At 35.3% G+C, this 19,514-nt stretch overlaps 1 protein-coding gene across 7 annotated transcripts in view; it reads right to left on the reverse strand.

The window, feature by feature from the left end:
- The window catches only part of MIA2 (MIA SH3 domain ER export factor 2), a 96,582-nt gene that overhangs the window by 42,689 nt on the left and 34,379 nt on the right, over positions 1 to 19,514 (reverse strand). For all 7 annotated transcript variants that reach the window (XM_034992894.1, XM_034992893.1, XM_034992895.1 and 4 more), the window contains 7 exons: positions 19,298 to 19,319; positions 19,113 to 19,201; positions 9,785 to 9,856; positions 6,569 to 6,679; positions 5,708 to 5,779; positions 5,054 to 5,158; positions 501 to 623 (listed from right to left, as the gene is read on the reverse strand). In XM_034992894.1, the coding sequence (XP_034848785.1) occupies positions 501 to 623; positions 5,054 to 5,158; positions 5,708 to 5,779; positions 6,569 to 6,679; positions 9,785 to 9,856; positions 19,113 to 19,201; positions 19,298 to 19,319 (594 nt within the window). The remainder of the gene's footprint in view (positions 1 to 500; positions 624 to 5,053; positions 5,159 to 5,707; positions 5,780 to 6,568; positions 6,680 to 9,784; positions 9,857 to 19,112; positions 19,202 to 19,297; positions 19,320 to 19,514) is intronic.

Consider the following 19,514-nt stretch of genomic DNA (forward strand, 5'->3'; position numbering starts at 1 on the left):
TTACAGACATCTAGCCAATACATATAACTTCATCTGTCCAATTTCTAAAATTCTTTCCAACATCTTATCAATAGAAACAGATGGCAGTCTAAAGACAAAGGTAAAATCCACTATTCTTTTTCTTTCTTCATTAAATACCTAGGGTAAAATACAGAGCAAAGGAGAAAAAGGACACACAGAATAATGATTTATATAGATCATATATATAAATAATATATAATATCAATAATATACATTAATTTATTATATATTATATAATATATAATTAGTATACACTATTACATAATATATACGTTACAAATCTGTGAGTCTTCAAGGAGCATTTGGGAGCAAGAATGACAATACTGGTACAAATTAAAATGAATGCCAAAGAAGTATACATGCTCAAATTTGACCAAATAATTATAAAAATAAAAGTTACTAAGACAAAAATTTTCAAATTTCAGAATTAGTACAAAATTCCAGCTGACTCAGTCACTAAAACCAGGGGGGCCACTTACCTTGATCTGATTTTCTTTATCACACAGAACTTGTTCTGCATATACTTTGGAGTCTTCAAATGTTATTTTCTGTTTATTAAGTTGACTCACTTGTTCTTTCCATTCTTCAGCATCTTGTAAAAGCTAAAATTTAAACCCCACCAAAACAAAAAAGCAACTCATTATTTTTCATACTTATGTGTAAAGGAATTTATTTATATATTTAGATGTATCATTAATAGATATTATACAACACAATATGTTGCTAAGAAGTAAAGGGGAGAGGGATGAAGGAAGGAAAGAAGGGAATGAAGGGCAGGCTCCTGTTTTCAAAGAATTTTCAAGAAGGATAATGTAAAATAAGAGACACTTAAAACTTAAACACTGTTCAACTGATTTACATAATAAACTTAGAGCAAATAAAAAGCTTTTTGAGACATATATATGTTAGATTTGGTCATATCTTACCATCCCTTAAGTCCTATATTTTTTTTAAATCATGTGCTGTTTTGTAGTTAATTAAACTTCCAGAGATACCACTAAACTGGAATAGATCAAATTCTGCATAAACAGTCTTTTACTGTATATACTTTTATAGGAAATACTTTTTGAACACGATGCAAAAGGTAAGGATTGTTATAAAACAGACTTGATTACATAACACTTAAAAGCTTCACAAATCAAAAAATAACACAAAATCTAAAAACAAACAAGTAACTAGAAAGGAATTCTTACACATATGCGACAGAAGATTAATAACCTTAACATGCAAAAATCTCTTAGAAGTCAGTAAGAAAAACAGGAAAAAGATGAATGAGCAACCAATTCACAAAAGAAATGGGCCATATAAATATGAAAGAAAAGTCCAAATTTATTAAATCTTTAAAACTCAATTCTATCGAACAGTAATTATTGGATTTCTCTGCAAAACTAAGGCTTCATAAGCATATTTCCTAGCACAAGAAAACTAAACTTTTTCTACACGTGTATAACAGAATTAAGAGGACACAACAGATTAAAAACAAACGAGGATTGAAGACAAAAATCTGAATTTTGTGATTAGATGGACTCTAGAGAGTTACTAAAGAAACTGGATACCCAGGGGTACCTGGGTGGCTCAGTAGGTTAGGCATCTGCCTTCAGCTAGGATCATAATCCCAGAGTCCTGGGATGGAACCCCACATAAGGCTGCCTGCTCAGCAGGGAGTCTGCTTCTCCCTCTCCATCTGCCCCCCTACCCCCGCTCGTGCTCGCCTTCTCTCACTCTCTCTCTCAAATAAATAAATAAAAATCTAAAAAAAAAAAAAAGGAAGAAGAAGAAATTACATACCCAGCAGTCTTAAGAAATCAGGGAAGGAGTGAATTAGAACATGGCATCAGTGAATATATAGTAGTTGATTTCAAGAACTTTAGTTATTAAAAAGGAGTTAGAGGAAAGCAGGTGTAAAGAGTAAGACAATCGGAGGGGTGCCTGGGCGGCAGAGCTGGTTGAGCGTATGACTCTTGATTTTGGCTCAGGTCATGAACTCAGGGTTGCACACCAAGGCCCGTGTCAGGTTCCATGCTCAGCATGGAGTCTGCTTAAGTTTCTCTCTCCCTCTCCCTCTGCCACTCCCCACCCCTCTCTCTCAAATAAATAATCTTAAAAAAAAAAAAAAAAAAGGACAATCTAGGTGAAATTTTTTCAAGATAGAAAAGGCCAGTTTTTATTTCAACAGAGCAATTTAACACAAGGTTTACCACCACTTTCTCCTGCAATCTATTAAGATGAGAGTAAATCTACTAAGAGACTTCAGAAAAGGAAAAAAAGCAGCAGCATAAACCCACAAGAAAAAAGAAAATAGGCGATAAGGAAAAAGGTAATTCTAGATGTGGAAAGTAGAAGGGCACCTGGGTGGCTCAGTCAGTTGAGCATCTGACTCTTGATTTCGGCTCAGGTCCTGATCTCAGGGACTTGAGACTGAGTCCCATGTCAGGCTCTGCACTGGGCGTCCTGCTTAAGATTCTCTCCCTCTCCCTTCTCACTCTCCCTCCCACCAACTCACTCTCTCTGTGGGGGAAGAAAAGTAGAAAGAGAAAGAAGTATAGTAAAAGATTTAGCAGACCATCAAAGCTGAAATTTACTCAGAAGATGGGAAAGTCCAAATGCAGGTTGATTTCATACAACCCAAAATGCTCATAATTTGGAGGCACTAACACTAGGGGTGTAAGTGGGATTGAAAAGAGGAGGACTGCCTGAAAGTACGTATAAAAAAAGTTAGAAAGTCCCTCGTGTTCTCCCTGCACATACATATACATACATTCTTACTCTCCATCCATCCCTCCCACCCACCCTCATCTTTCACATGCATGCACACATGCACACACACATATTTACACACATATACACATCTGGCAAAAGCCCAGAAAGTTATTCTCTGGAGAAGTGGAAAATGAAACTCTGGGATACCTGGCCCAGGTGAAAGTGTGAGTAAAATATTGAAAACATAAAGGTATTAAGTGAAAGATGACTTACTGAATAGTGACAAACCAACAAGCCTTACCTCTCTGTTTATCTCACTGTTGGCAAATGGGCTTCTACCTCTCAAATAGAAACTGAGGAGGTATCACCCCTGTAGAAAATGATCTTCAGATAACAACAATTGGGGATCATCCAATGAAACATCCTAGGCAGATTACCCTACAGAAGAACCTCCCAATAACACACACAGAGCTTCCAATTAGACATGGAGAGTTTCACTATTAAATGAACAGACTGTGGGCACCTGGGTTGCTCAGTTGGTTGAGCGTCTGCTCGGGTCATGATCCCAGGGTCCTGGGACTGAGTCAGCGTCGGGCTCCCTGCTCAGCGGGGACCTGCTTTTCCCTTTCCTCCCTGCTCGTGCTCTCACTTGCTATCTCTCTCTCTCAAATAAATAAAATCTTTTAAAAAAATAAATAAGCAGATTGCAGTGAATCACCTAATATCTGCTTTAAAAAGAAGCTCTTAAATAAAAGACATAGACCAAAACAGAAAATAGAGGAAACAAGACAACTCAGGGAACTGAAACAAACACTTCAAAAAGAAAAAAGAAAAAATATCCTCAGCAAGATAAGAACATGGCATCCATATATAAAGAAGAGGCATAAGCAAAGCAAAACAAAACAAAAATACTTAAAATTGAAAAATATAGAATAATAAGTCAACAAAACTTCCATATAAACAAGGAAATCAAAGAGGACATCTTCAAATAATTACTGTATAATCATATAAAAATCCCCAAAAAAGCATGTAGCAATATCCCAGAACTGAATCAAGAGCAAGAGTTTCCAGACTAAGAGTTCCAGACATTCCAACAAATGTATGAAAAAAGACCCTGCATCATCATGACATTTTGGAGAACTAGAAACAATGAAAGATATTAAAAGGTTCCAGGGAGGAAAAGAGCAGATCACAAAAACAGATCCAATAATCCAAGTAGCATTTGACTTCTCAAAAGCAATACTGGAAAACGAACACCACGGATCAATAATGTCAAAATTTCAAGAAAAAAAAAAAATTTAAGCCCAGAAGATATCCAACCAAACTGTCAGTAACTTTGAGAGAAGACATTCTCAAGAAGATGCAAATTTTTTTAAAAGTTAGCTTGTATACCTTTTTCTCAAGAAGCTAATCAAGAGAATTAACCACAAAAGAGCAAGTCTTGGATACAGGAAATAGAAGATCCAACACAGGAGAAAGACAAGGGGAAAGATGGGAGTGAAGTGAAATCTCAGGACAACAGAAGCATTAACAGACCCAGAGAATAACTTCCTATCAAATCAGGAGGATGGAAGACCCCAGGAAGTATTGCTTCAAAAAAAAGAAAAAAATCAGTCGATTATCAAAGCATTTGAATGCATAAATATTTAAATCTCCAGAAAACAGCATTTGAATGCATAAATAAGATATTCAGCATCTCCAGAAGACAGACATATAGACAGGTATATAAGAAACAAAACAATTACTAACCCTAGAGCAAAGAAAATGTTGGGTAAAACAGAACATGTAGTCAGAGCACATCGTGTGGCTCAGCTGTAACATTTAAAGAACTGTAAATAATGTAATCAATGAAAAATTTTCCCAAGGAAAAATTTTAACTATACTGGGAGAATAGTGGGACAGAAAACATATTTGGGTGTCTGAGAGTGCCTAATATATATGAAGAAGGAAGAGGGTAAAAGCTAAATCCTCATTTGATCTACCATCAGAACTGTTTCTATCTTTAGGCCTCAGACCCATAGCTTCAAGATAATTCTCATGTGTATTCTCTGCCCTCCTTCAGTCTGGCTTTGACGAGTTGGTACTAAATGCTATTTGCTATGATTACTAAAATTTGCCCTGGATTACTCTAACTACTGAAGAAACAAGGTGCCAGGAGTATACACTTTGCACCCTATACAAAAGAGACATCAAAGGATATATGGGAGATTGTCCTGCTCTCCTGTTTTCCAGGAAAAGCCTAACCTTGCCCCTAGCATGGGTCAGTCTTGAGTATGCCCAGAACATTTATAATTACATATTCACAGTTTAAAAGTCCCTATAGAGTACAAACCTGTTTCTGGCTTTCCTGAAGTTGGGAATTTTCACTCAAAGCATCTTTTATAGCTATCTTAAGTCGTTCTTCATTCATTTGAAATATTTTAAAGGTTGTTTTGGCCTAAGGAAAACACAACATATCAAGCTTGTAAGAATTAATTTAATACAATAGCTCTTTTTTATACATACTCCCTAAAACATGGAATTAAAGTCAAAAACATGCAATATTAATAGAAAAGGCAGCATAGGGATAGCAGAAAAAAGGCTAGTCTAGAATTAGGGTCCAATCATGGCTCTGCCATGAACTTGCCATGTGGCCTTGGATAAAGGATTTAACCACTTGTGATCTTTTATGTACTATGTAGCAAATTTTGTTAACTTTTTATTACCTGCCTCTCTTACTAGAATTTAAACTAGATGAGAGCTTTCCTATTTTGTCTACTAATGTTAAGTGCCAAGCACTTTCAACAATGACCAGTACATAGGAAGAACTCAATAAATACCTGTCCAACAAAAAAAATGAACCTTTCTGAAGTACCTTCTACAAAGGAACTATATCTAAGACCCCAGTATCTCAAATTCTAGTATTATATCTTCTTCTTTAAACATAAAACAGTAAAATTAAAATGATTTTCAAACGCAACAGACCTTCTAGGCTAATTCAACTTACTTCAGCCACTTGTGATTTAAGAGATTTTGATTCATCTTCTAGGGACTGTATCCTTTTTGAAATATCCACCATCTGGAAAGACAGCATCAATCAATAAACGAGTATTTATTTACTAAATTTCTCCAGCTTCCAAGACACCACATAGCTTAGATATATTGTTAACCTAATACATCTACTCAAAAAAAAAAGAGGATTCTAAGAAAACTTGTCAACCATAAAAGAGATTTTATATGAATGTGAGGCAATAATATTTCATCTCATCTTTAATATTTCATAACATTTAAGTTATATAGGTTCAAGATAAGTCCACTGACATCATATCTTACTAAATAATCACACACATCTAGATCTTCCTTACAATAGATTTTAAAATAAATGCCAAAGCAAAGTTAAAATGTTCTCAAAATACCTTTTGAGTAATTAAAAAAAATCCACCATGTATGTGATTATTCAACTTTATTTATGTGAGCCACTTTATAGTACATATAGAAAATATAAGGATGTGCAAGAAACTTAACATGGTAATGGTAACCTCTAACATGTAAAAAAAAGCTAGTGGATCTCGAAAATTTTACTCTGTACTTAACAGCCTTCTGTATTTTGGGGATTCTTTTTAGAATGCATATAATACTTTAACTGATACCACTATATATATATATTTTTTTAAGTGGGCTCCATGCCCAGTACAAAGCCCAACACAGGGCTTGAACACATGACGGAGATCAAGATCTGAGCTGAGATCTGAGATCAAGAGTCAGACACTTAACCGAATGAGCCATCAGGCACCCCGATACCTACTAATATTTTAAAATTCAGTAACTTTCTCTTCCTACAGTCTCCTCATTTATGTAAAAACCTTACCAATTCATCTTGTTCAGAATGTTTAGATTTCTCTTCTTTTAATTGGTTTTCCAGAAAAAGTATTTCATCCTCAAGTTCAGATTTAGACTTGTTCAGATTTTCACAGACTGCCTAAAAGAGGAAGCCAAGTTTATAAGACAGGCATAGAACTTTTTGGTTATGATAAATCAGACAAGTATAATCAAACACATATATTATAAATCAAATAAATTTAGTTTACATATTTGTTCATTTTTATACCATTTAAATAATAGCAATTCTAGCAGGGGTCAGCAAACTTTTTCTATAAAAAGCCACAGAGTAAATATTTTAGGCTTGCAGGCCATGTAGTCGCTGTCCCAACTATGTCTATGTAGTAAGAATGCAAAGACATGTAAATGAATGAGCATGGCTGTGTTCCAATAAAATTTTATTTACAAAAACAGGTGGAGAAGCCAAACAATCTGATTAAAAATGGGCAGAGGACCTAAATAGACATTTCTCCAAAGACATACAGATGGCCAACAGACACATGTAAAGATCCTCAACATCACTCATCATCAGGGAAATGCAAATCAAAACCACAATGAAGTGTCATCTCACACCTATCAAAATGGCTAAAATAAAAAAGACAAGAAATAACAAGTGTTGGCAAGGATGTGGAGAAAAAGGAACCCTCGTGCACTGTTGCTGGGAATGTAAATTGGTATAGCCACTGTGGAAAACAGAAATACTGTATGATCCAATGATTCCACTACTTTTTATTAAAAAAATAATAAGTCAAAAAGACATACATACCCCTATGTTTACTGCAGCATTATTTACAATAACTAAAATAGGGCAGCAACATAACTGTCCATCGATGGATGAATGGATAAAGAAGATGTGGTATATACACACAATGGAATATTACGTAGCCATAAAAAAATGATGAGATCTTGCCATTTGTGACAATGTGGATGGACCTAAAAGGTATTATGCTAAGTGAAATAAGTCAGACTGAGAAAGACAAATACCAAATGATTTCACTCATATGTGGAATCTAAAAAAACAAAACAAATAAACAAACAAAAAGCAGAATCAGACCTATAAATTCAGGGAATAAACTGATGGATGCCACAGGAAAGATAGTGGGGGATTGGGCAAAATGAGTGAAGGTGAGTGGGAGATCAGGCTTCCAATTATGGAATAAGTCATGGAAATAAGAGGTCCAGCATAGGAAATACAGTCAATGAGACTGTAATAGCATTGTATGATGAGACAGACTGTAGCTATACTTGTGGTGAGCACAGCATAAAGTATAGACATGTTGAATCACTACATTGTACACCTGAAACTAATCTAACATTTGTATCAACCATACTCAAATAAAAAAATTAAAAAAAAAAAAATAGGTGGAGAGCCCAGATTATGGTTTGCCAACCTCTGCTTTAGAGCATTATAAAGGAAAAAATGAGAAATAAGTCTGATTTAATAAAATTAAAGACATAATAAAAATTAAACTCAAAAAATAATGAAGATTGCTTCAGAATAATGTTCTGCATTGAATTATTTTCTGGGACCTTTTTAATTTTAAATGATTAGTTACTGAATTATTCCAATTGGATTTTAAATACTGTAATAAACATACCTCTGATATTTGTGATCCTTCAACAAACTTGTTAAAAAAAAAACCAAAAGATTCAAAGAATTTAATGGAGACCAAAATAAAAAAAGAACAAGTACATACTATATTATAGTGGCTAAAAACTTGTTTATATGTATTTTCCCAACTTTGGTTATTTGATTATATGAATTCCCTGACTTGAATCAAAATTACTGTACTGTTTTGATTTTATCTACTGATTCAACCATCAAATTTGTTTAATTCCATCATATATAGTTTATATTATGTTTACCAAGCTTAAAAATAAACACTACATGTTTTTTAAAATTACAAAAATCAGAGGAAAAACTTCCAAAACATTCATTTAAATTCTACTGTTAGATCATGTAAATTCAATTCCTTAAGAATAAATTGGTGTGTTTTATTTTATCCACAATATTGCCAAACTTGAATAAATGCCTTTTCTGTCCAGGTTAGGCTCTTCTATTAGCAAGCTAAATGCCTTCTACAATTCTTTCTTTTTTAATCAAACTAATAAGTTACTACTGGAACAGGAGATAAAACAGAAGGTCAGTAAATAAAACAATTTCAACAAATTCTTGAGGATATTAATAGGTAACAAATGAAGAAAGAAAACATTAAGATATTTGCTCCATTTGGAATTCAATTTATAACTTCCTTTGGACTCTACTAGGAAATTCTGAAACATAAAATATAGATTTTTTTAAATTTCTATTTTAATTCCAGTTAGTTACCATCCAGTGTTATACACATAGACTTTCTGATGGTTACAGACATCAGTGATTGATAACAGCCGAGCTGGACTGTCTGACCACATACACCAAAAAAAAGTACAAAGTCCATTGTTTTCTACTTTAGTACTAGTATCCTTCTGACAACACTTCCATCTCTAAATAGTAACAAACAGCATTTACCCTAATCTGTTGTAGATTAGCTAAATGACAAATTTTTATTATTTCCCTTCTTACTACTAGCCAAAATCATACCTGGCTCAGGAGAGCTGACTAGACATATCTCTTCCAAACCCTGCATTCAGTGACATCATGTTGGTACCTTGAAATTGAGAGTATTTACCCAACAGAACCAAGCAAATGCTACAAATAAGGACTCCTGCTTTTCAGAGAGCCAGCTGTTAAACCTTTACCAGCACACTGCTGCTTACAATATAAATCTTTGGTCTAATTCTAGTCAGCTCCCAATAACAATGGGGATGAAGTGAAGGCACGTACTGCCACAATTTACATAATTTATTCCTGCCAACTATTCCTAAATTTATGAAAATGAATCCTATTCTTCCTTTCTAGAGCAAACGGAATTAAAAAAAGGAATGGTTACTTAATACATTTCATTCCTAAGAATGAAAAATAAAGAGCTCCTATACGGCCCAGTAAACTGACTATGTTAGCAAGGAGAGCTCAAATTTTTAAGATACTTTATGCTACCTAATGTTCCATTTCCTATAATTAACTTTTTCTTTAAGTTTTAACATCTAGCAATGTTCTTTCACATTTCCTTTAAAATAGTTTTCAGGAGATACATTTTTCTTCAAGTTTGTGTTATTTAGTAAGAATCTTACCCCCAGCTTTTATAATTATATTATTTGTTTTTACCTCCAAACTTTGTGCTTCTGTTGATTCCTTCTCAAAACTGGCATCCTTTAAAGATGATTCTAAGCCTTCACACTGAAAGAAAGCAACACTGTAAGGAAAAACTCTACAAATTTTATTCTAAATTTATCTGGAGAGGTGTCTAAGACACAAAATCCACTTCCACATGTATGCTTAATTTACCTCAATTTACTTAGCTTTAAGTTCTTCAAATATGAGCACTATAATAAAGCCAGGGCAGCTAACATACCACAACCCCCCATCTTGAGTAACAAATGGCAGAACTTCACCCTTAAGACTAAGAGAACTGTCCTAAGTCAGCCTATTCATTAAAGAGAAATTAATACAAACTGGCCATCAGAAATTTTCACTTGTAATTCAAATCATATTACAAATAAAGCAAGCAGGCAATATAACATCTTTAAACGTGCAAAACAAAGAATATGAAACATAAAATGCTGTAAGATTTGGCAAAATAAACTTATTTCAATGCTTTAAAAATAGTGATTAAATGGAAGACTAGGCTATTTGGACAAACCTCACCAGAACAAGAAGAGATGGACAAAAGCACACAGAAAAATAGGGTATGTTTGAAGGCTTCAGAGCTATCCAATTTGTGATAGAAGAGGGAATCCTCAGAGAAGCAAGACCAGCATTTGACATTTCCTTCTCCCTGTCCAAAAGCAGAGGATGATAGGCCAAAAACTGAGCAGAAACTAATACCAACCCACACTAGCTACCTTATAAGAAAGTCTAAACCAGAAACAGAACAATCCCTTGAAATAAGGGCAAACTTCCAAACATTTCAATCTGTAATTAAAGTAATCTACGATTTCTGATGTCTCAGCCTAGCTGCCTATGAGAAGCAACAGTAAATCCTCACTGGAGAAAGATAAAATCACTCACAGCTTCAAATTTTTCTCTTATATAACCCGGCATTGGTGAACACAAGATTTGACTAAGAACCAAGAAAAAAAAAATGAGCAAGAGAAACAGACTCTTGAAGGACACAAATAATAGATTTTCAGTCAGGGGGCACCTGGGTGGCACAGTTGGTTAAGCCCCCCACTCTTAGATTTGGCTCAGGTCATGATCTCAGAGTCGTGAGACTGAGTTCCACATCAGGTTCTGCACTCAGCATGAAATCGGCTTTAGATTCTCTCTCCCTTTCCCTCTGCCCCTCCCCACTGTGCTCACTCTCTCTCCCCCTCAAATAAATAAATAAATCTTAAAAAAAAAAAAAGAACTATCAATAAGATATTAAAATAAGGTTAATATGGGATGCCTGGGTGGCTCAGTCGGTTAGCAGCTGCCTTCAGCTCAGGTCATGATCCCAAGGTCCTGGGATCAAGTTCCGCATCAGGCTCCTTGCTCAGCAGGGAGCCTGTTCCCTGTTTGTGCCCTCTCTCTCTCTCTCTCTGACAAATAAATTAAATCTTAAAAAGAAAAGAAAGAAAATAATTGCCAACTTAGAATTCTGTAAACAGCATTACACAAAATGTACATTATACATTATCACACAAACAAAAACTGAGAGAATTTATCAACAATATACTCCACAAAAGGAAAGACTAGTGTGAGGCACCTGGGTGGCTCAGCTGGTTAAGCGTCTGCCTTCAGCTCAGGTCATGATCCCAAGGTCCTGGCATCCAGCCCCGCATAGGGCTCCCTGCTCTGCAGGGGAATCTGCTTCTCCCACTCCCTCTCCCTCTGCCCTGCTCCTGTTCTCTCTCTCACTCTCACTCTCTCTCTCTCTCAAAAAAATAAAATATTAAAAAATATATTTTTTTAAAACAAAGGAAAGACTAGGGTATTCTTCTGAAGTAAGGAAAATCATCCCAGATGGAAGCTGAAAATGAAGGAAAGAATAAATAGCAATGGAAATAATAAACATGTGGATCGGCTTTAGATTCTCTCTCCCTCTAAACCAGAAACAGAACAATCCCTTGAAATAAGGGCAAACTTCCAAACATTTCAATCTGTAATCCAAATAAATGGTCACTATTTCAAATAGTAATAAAATGATTTGGAGGTTTAAATAAATATAAAATCAAAATATAGTGCAATAACACTTGGACAAAAAGGGACAAGTGGAATTAAAGTATTCTAAGATCTTTACATCATCCAGTAAGCAGTAACAGCACTTACTTATATTAGATTTTAATAAATTAAGGATACATGTTGTAATCTCTAAGGTAACCATTAAAAGAATATAAAATAATCCATTAGTAACAAACCCATTGATACAGATAATATTGAAATAATAAAAAATAAACTATTTTAATAAGAAAGAAAACAAGAGAAGGGAGAAAAAAGAACATGGAATAGGTGTCAAAAAGAAATAGTTAAGATGACAGATTTAAACCCTAATAAATTAGAAATTACATTGAATGCAAATGAAGTAATACTCCATTAAATACAAAGATTTTTTTAGACTGATTTAAAAAAGCAAAACCCAACTGTATACTATTTCTAAAAGAGACAACATAAATACAAGTACATAAAAAGGTTAAAAGTAGGGGGGCCTGGGTGGCTCAGTCGTTAAGCATCTGCCTTCGGCTCAGGTTATGATCCCAGGGACCTGGGATCGAGCCCCGCGTTGGGCTCCCTCTCCTACTCCCCCTGCTTGTGTTCCCTCTCTCGCTGTGTCTCTGTCAAATAAATAAAATCTTTTAAAAATCTTTAAAAAAAAAAGGTTAAAAGTAAAATAATGGGAAAAGATCTACCGTGAAAATACTTACCAAATGAAAGCTTGTAATAGCTACACTAATAACAGACAAAATCAAAAATTCCTAAAGATAAACAGGGGTATTTCATAATGATAAAAGGCTCAATCTAACTAAGAAGATAAAACAATTCTAAATCTGTATGCACCTAACATAGCCTCAATATACATAAAATTAAGAGAAAAACAAATGCGGGGCGCCTGGGCGGCTCAGTCGTTAAGCATCTGCCTTAGGCTCAGGTCATGATCCCAGGGTCCTGGGATCGAGCCCCACATTGGGCTCCCTGCTCCGCGGGAGGCCTGCTTCTCCCTCTCCCACTCCCCCTGCTTGTGTTCCCTCTCTCGCTGTGTCTCTCTCTGTCAAATAAATAAATAAAATCTTTAAAAAAAAAAGAAAAACAAATGCATAGCCATAATGGGAAACATACTTCTCTCAAGAACCAATAGGTAATATGAATTTAAAAGTAACAATTTTTATATTTATATATCAATAAACTAGAGTAAATAAAAGTCTGTATTAACACAAGGGTAATGAATGTATGTATTTCTGTCATACACGAAACATTTACCAAAATCAATCTTATGCCAAGCCATAAATTAAGTCTCAACAAACAACAAAGCACTGAAATCATAGAGCGTATACTCTGAATTAAATAGAATTAGGTAGAATTAAGCTAAAAATTAATAAAAAAGAAATTTTTAGGAAATCTCTATTTATTAGGAAATTAATAAGTACCCTACCAAATAACTAGTGTTTCAAAGAAGACAGCACAATAAAAATTTTAAAATATTTTATACTGAATGATCAAGAAAACATGACATACCCAAACTGGTGAGATGCTTTAATGAAAGCCAAAGTAAATTATAGCTTTAATGCAGAAATTATAAAGAGTAAAAATTCAATGATTTAAGTACACATCCCAAAAAGTGAACAAAAAAGAAGAGTAAAATAAACCAAAAAAACATGGAAAAAAAGAAGTAATAAAGTAATAAAATATAAAACAAAGTAAAAAGAATCAACCAAGCCAAAAGATTGTTCTTTAAAGGCACTAAAAAGGAGCGCCTGCATGGCTCAGTCGGTTAAGGGTCTGCCTTCCGCTCAGGTCATGATCCCAGGGTCCCAGGATTGAGCCCCACATCAGTCTCCCTGTTCAGCAGGGAGTCTGCTTCTCCCTCTCCCTCTCCCCCTCCCCAACTTGTATGCGCATGTGTGCGCACACAGTCTCTCTCTCTCTCAGATAAATAAAATCTATAAATAAATAAATAAATAAATAAAATAAAGGCACTAAAAAATTTGATAAAACAGTGACAAGGCTGATAAAGGATAAAAGAGAAGTGCAAACAACCAATTATCAGGAATAAAAATGTAGATACTTCACTAAAGGTCCCACAAATGCTTAGAAAATAAGAGGAGAATAAACATTATTCCAGCAATGAGCAAATAAAAAATGATATTTAAAAAATTCATTTGCAATAGCATCAAAAAGAATAAAATATGTAGGAGTAAATTTAACCAAAAAAAGTGTAAGCATTATACTCTATTTTTTGTTTCTTTGTTTAAGATTTTATTTTTAAGTAATCTCTACACCCAGCATGGGGCTCGAACTTATAATACTGACATCAAAGATAGCATGCTCTACTAACTGACTAAGTCAAGTGCCCCGTAACTCTAAAAACTATAAAACATTATTGAAATAGAGAAGACCCAAGTAAATGGAAAGACATCTCGTATTCATAGATCAGAGACTTAATATCACTGAGATAGCAATACTCCCCAAATTGATCTACAGATTCAACATAAGCCCTATCAAAACTGCAGCTAATCTGGGGAGCCTGGCTGGCTTAGTCAGTGGAGCATGCAACTCTTGATCTCAGTGTTGTGGATTCAAGCCCCATGTTTGATTCAGAGATTACTTAAAAATTAAAAAAAAAAAAAATTTAAGATTTATTTATTTTAGTGGGGGTGGGGGAGAGCAGAGTGAGAGAGTCCCAAGCCTACTCCAAGCTCAGCGTAGAACCCGATGAAGGGCTCGGTCCTACAACCCTCAGATCATGACCTGAGCCGAAACCAAGAGTCATATGCTCAACCAATTGTGCCACCCAGACGTCCCAAAAATAAAATCTTAAAAAAAAAAATTCTGGTTAATCTACTTGCAGAAATTGCAAGCTGATCCCAAAATTCGCAGAAAATGCAAAGGACTCAGAATAGTCAAAATGATCTTGAAATAAAGGAACAAAGTTAAAGGACTTACATTTCCCAATTTCAAACCTTACTACAAAGCTACACTGATCAAGACAGTTTGGAACTGACATAAAGATAGACATAACAGATCAATGAAATAAGTTGAGAATCCAGAAATGAACCTTCACAATTACAGTCAACTGATTATCGACAAGAGTGCCACGACAATTCAATGGGGGAAAGAATAGTTCTTTCAGCAAATGGTGCTAGGAAAAACTGGATATCCACATGCCAAAGAATTAAGTTGGACGCACCCCTACCTCTCACAATTTCTAAAAAGCTAATTCAAAACAGATCAAAGACCTAAACATAAGATTGAATCCCACAAAACTATTAGGAAGAAATACAAGTGTAAATCTTTGTGAGCTTGTTTTAAGCAACCGTTTCTTAGATATGACACCAAAAGTAGAATCAACAAAAGAAAAAGTAGATAAACTAAGCATTATCAAAATTAAAAACTCTTAGGTACACCTGGGTGGCTCAGTTGATTAATCTGTCATTAATCATGATCTTAGGGTCCTGGGATGGAGCCCCACTTCGACCTCCCTGCTCAGTGGGGAGTCTCCTTCTCCTTCTCCCTCTACCCTTCCCCACCACTAGTGCTCTCTCTCAAATAAATAAATAAAATTTAAAAAAAAAAAAATTAAAAACTTTTATGCCTCAAAGACACCACCAAGAAAGTGAGGAGACAACCCACAAAAATGAGGGAAAATACTTGCAAATCACATATCTGATAAGAAGCTCATATCTACAATATATAAAGTTACAACTCAATAATAAAAAGATGAATAACCGGGGCGCCTGGGTGGCTCAGTTGGTTAAGCTCTCGGCTCAAGTCATGATCTCAGGGTCCTGGGATCGAGCCCCGCATCGGGCTCCCTGACTGGCAGAAAGCCTGCTTCTCCCTCTCCCACTCCCCCTGCTTGTGTTCCCTCTCTCGCTGTGTCTCTCTCTGTCAAATAAATGAATAAAATCTTAAAAAAAAAAAGAATGGGAAAACATTAAAAAAAAAAAAAGATGAATAACCCAATTTAAAAATAGGCAAAGGAACTGAGGAGACATTTCTCAAGAGAAGATAAATAAATGGCCAATGAGCACATGAAAAGATAAATGTTCAACACAATTAGCCATCAGAGAAATGCAAATTAAAACTACACACTTCACACTAGGACAGCAAGGATGTGGAGAAACTAGACTCACAAACTTCCAGAAGGAATGTCAACTGGCACAGCCACTATAGAAAACAATTTGGCATTTCCTCAAAAAGTTAAATATAGATCCAACAATTTCATGCATAAGTATATGCCCAAAAGAATTAAAAACATATATCCACACAAAACTTGTACATGAATGTCCATAGCAGCATCATTTATAGCACCCAAAAAACAGAATAACCAAATTGACAAAGAGACATATAAATAGTGGCACAGAATATTACTTGGCAAAAAAAGAAAGTAAGTACCAGTACATGCTACAACATGGATTAACCCTGAAAACATAATGTAAGTGAAAAAAGCCAGTCACAAAGGATCACATATTGTATGATTCCATTAATGTAAAACGTTCAGAATAGGCAAATCTATACACAACATGGATGAACCTTGAAAACATTTTGGTAAGTGAAAAAAGGCAGACACAAAGAACCACATGTTACATGATTCCATTTATGTGAATGGAACCCAGAATAGGCAAATTTATAGAAACACAAAGTAGATAAGTTGTCTAGGGTTTGGCAGTAGGGGAAACTGGGTGAAGGGTGATAACTAAGGCATACAGGGTTTCTTTTTGGTGTAATAAAAATGTACAAAAATTATGGCAATGGATGTACAGCTGTAAATATACCAAAAGCCAGTCATTTGTATACTTTAAATGGCTGAACTGCATAGTGTGTGAATTATATCCCAACAAAGCTGTTACGAAAAAACTGTACTATTTAGAATAGTTTCAAAAGTCATCAGATACTAGGGAATAAATCTAAGAAAAGATGTTAAACACTGCAACACAAAAATGTATACAACAACAGTGAGAGAATTTTAAAAAGGTATAAATAGAGGGATATACTATAGTCCATGGATAAGAATTCAACATTATAAAGACATCAGTTCTCTCCAAATTGATCATATATTCAATGTAATCCTCCCAATCAAATCCCTAGCAGGCTATGTGTGTAAACTGATTAACTGATTTAAAAAAAAAAAAAAAAGGGGGGGCGCCTGGGTGGCTCAGTTGGTTAAGCTACTGCCTTCGGCTCAGGTCATGATCCTGGAGTCCCGGGATCGAGTTCCGCATCGGGCTCCCTGCTCTGCGGGGAGTCTGCTTCTCCCTCTGACCCTCCCCCCTCTCATGTGCTCTCTCTCTCATTCTCTCTGTCTCAAATAAATAAATAAAATCTTTAAAAAAAAAAAAAAAATTTGGCGGGGGAGACACCTGAGTGGCTCAGTCAGTTAAGCATCTGCCTTCAGCTCAGGTCATGATCCCAGGGTCCTGGGATTGAGCCCCACATCAGGCTCCCTGCTCAGCAGGGAATCTGCTTCTCTCTCTCCCTCTGCTGCTTCCCCTGCTGTGCTCCATCAGCCCTCAGCAAATAAATGAATAAAATCTTTAAAGAAAAAAATTTTTTAAAGATTTTTATTTATTTATTTGTCAGAGAGAGAGAGAGAGAGACTGAGCAAGCAAGGGGAGCAGCAGGCAGAGGGAGGAGCAGGCTCCCCAGTGAGCAGGGAGCCCGATGTGGGGCTCAATCCCCGGCCCCTGGGATCATGACCTGAGCTGAAGGCAGACGCTTAACCAACTGAGCCACCCCGGCGTCCCTGATTTAAAATTTACATGGAATAGCAAAGTGCCAAGATCACCAAGACAATCTTTAAGAACGAACATGGAGGTTTACACTGTCAGCTATCAAGAATTGTTATAAAAATACAGTAGATTAAAATAGCATGAAATTGGCACAAGAATTTTAAGAAACAGACCAACAGAACAGAAGATATCATAGAAAGACTCAGATATATATGGCCACTTGATTTAAGATGACACTACAGAACAAAGGATAAAATGGGTCTTTTCAATAAATGGTACTGGCTAATTCAATATTCATATGAAAAACACTGACTCTTAACTTCCAAATCATACCATCACAGATTCAATTCCAGATGAATTAAAGACTAATTACATTTGGGCTAAACTGTTTTCCCCAAAATTTATATGTTAAAGGCCCAGTACCTCACAATGTGACTGTATCTGGAGAGAGGCCCTTTAAAGAGATGATTAAGATGAGGCCTTTAGGGTGAGCCCTAATCTATCTAATCAGACTGGTGTCCCTGTAAGAACAGGAAACATTGGACACCTGCGTGGCTCAGTCAGTTAAGCCTCTGCCTTTGGCTCAGGTCATGATCCCAGGGTGCTGGGATCCAGCCCTGCATCAGGCTCCCTGCTCAGCAGGGAGCTTGCTTCTCCCTCTCCCTCTGCTGCTCCCCCTTCTTGTGTTCTGTCTCTCTCTCTCTCAAATAAATAAATAAAATTTTTTTAAAAAAGGGGGAGGAAATATAGACACACAAAGACACCAGAAATGAACACCTGAACAGAGGTAAGACCATGTGAGGTACGGGCAAGAAGGCGATTACGTGCAGGCTAAGGAGAGGAGCCTCATAAGAAATCAAACCTGCCAACACTTTGATCCAGAACTGTGAAAATATTAATTTCTGTAGGATAAGCCAGCTGGCCTTCGGTATTTTGTTATGGCAGCCCTAGCAAACTTATACAAAGACTAAATGAGAAAAGTAAAACAAAGTTTCTAAAAAATAGCACAAAAGAGTATTTCCATATCCTTGAGTAGTCAAAAATTTTTAAATAAGAAACAAAAAGCAACCATCAAAAGACAAGATTGACAAATTAGACTATGTTAAAATTAAGAACTTCTGCTTACCGTTTGAAATAAAAAGGCAAACCACACAGTGGCGGAAAATATTTGCAGGACATATATCTGACAAAGGGCTCGTATTCAAATATAGAAAATATTCTACATACCAAAAAGGAAAAAGAGAGATAGCCACACCTTTTCAAATATGAAAAAAAAAAAACCTCGAGCAGGGAACTTCACAAAAAGGATATCCAACATGACCAATAAATACTTGAAAAAGTGCTTAACCTCATTATCAGGGAAATACAGACTGAAACCACAATGAGACACCACTATATACATGTACCACAATGGTTAAAATTAATAAGATTGGTAATATAAAGGGCAACTGAACGCTCACATTTTACAAAGCATTAATAATCTCAAACTTACATTGAAGTATCTGCCTTGAAAAGTACTAAGTCCTCTGACTCTAACATGAATGTTAATATTTTCAAAAATATCTTACCTCTTTTTGAACAAGGCTAAATTTTTCAAGTAGTTTACATTTTTCATCAATTAGTGTAGAAAGTTCTATAGCAAGCTTGTTCTCTCTCCCTGAAAAGAAAGTTCATATCATCATCATATGTAAATTGTTTTAAGTTTCAAAATTATGAACAATAATGATGAGATCTAGAATAGAAAAAAGCTTACCCACATAAAGCCGGCTTCTAACCTGAAACAAATTTTTAACAAAAATTACATTAAAACAAATATGTATTCAAGTAAATCTAATCTATTTAACTTCTACCAACTGAAAAATAACTGGTTTCTTATTGCCTTAGTATGAATATACATTAACTGAAAGTGTTCTTTTTTCAAAAGGAAAGAAATGCTACATATTAGAGTCTCTCTACTGAAGAGTCACATT

This window comes from Mirounga leonina, unplaced genomic scaffold, assembly GCF_011800145.1.
Source record: "Mirounga leonina isolate KUSES-001 unplaced genomic scaffold, KU_Mleo_1.0 Mir_82, whole genome shotgun sequence".
NCBI lineage: Eukaryota > Metazoa > Chordata > Mammalia > Carnivora > Phocidae > Mirounga > Mirounga leonina.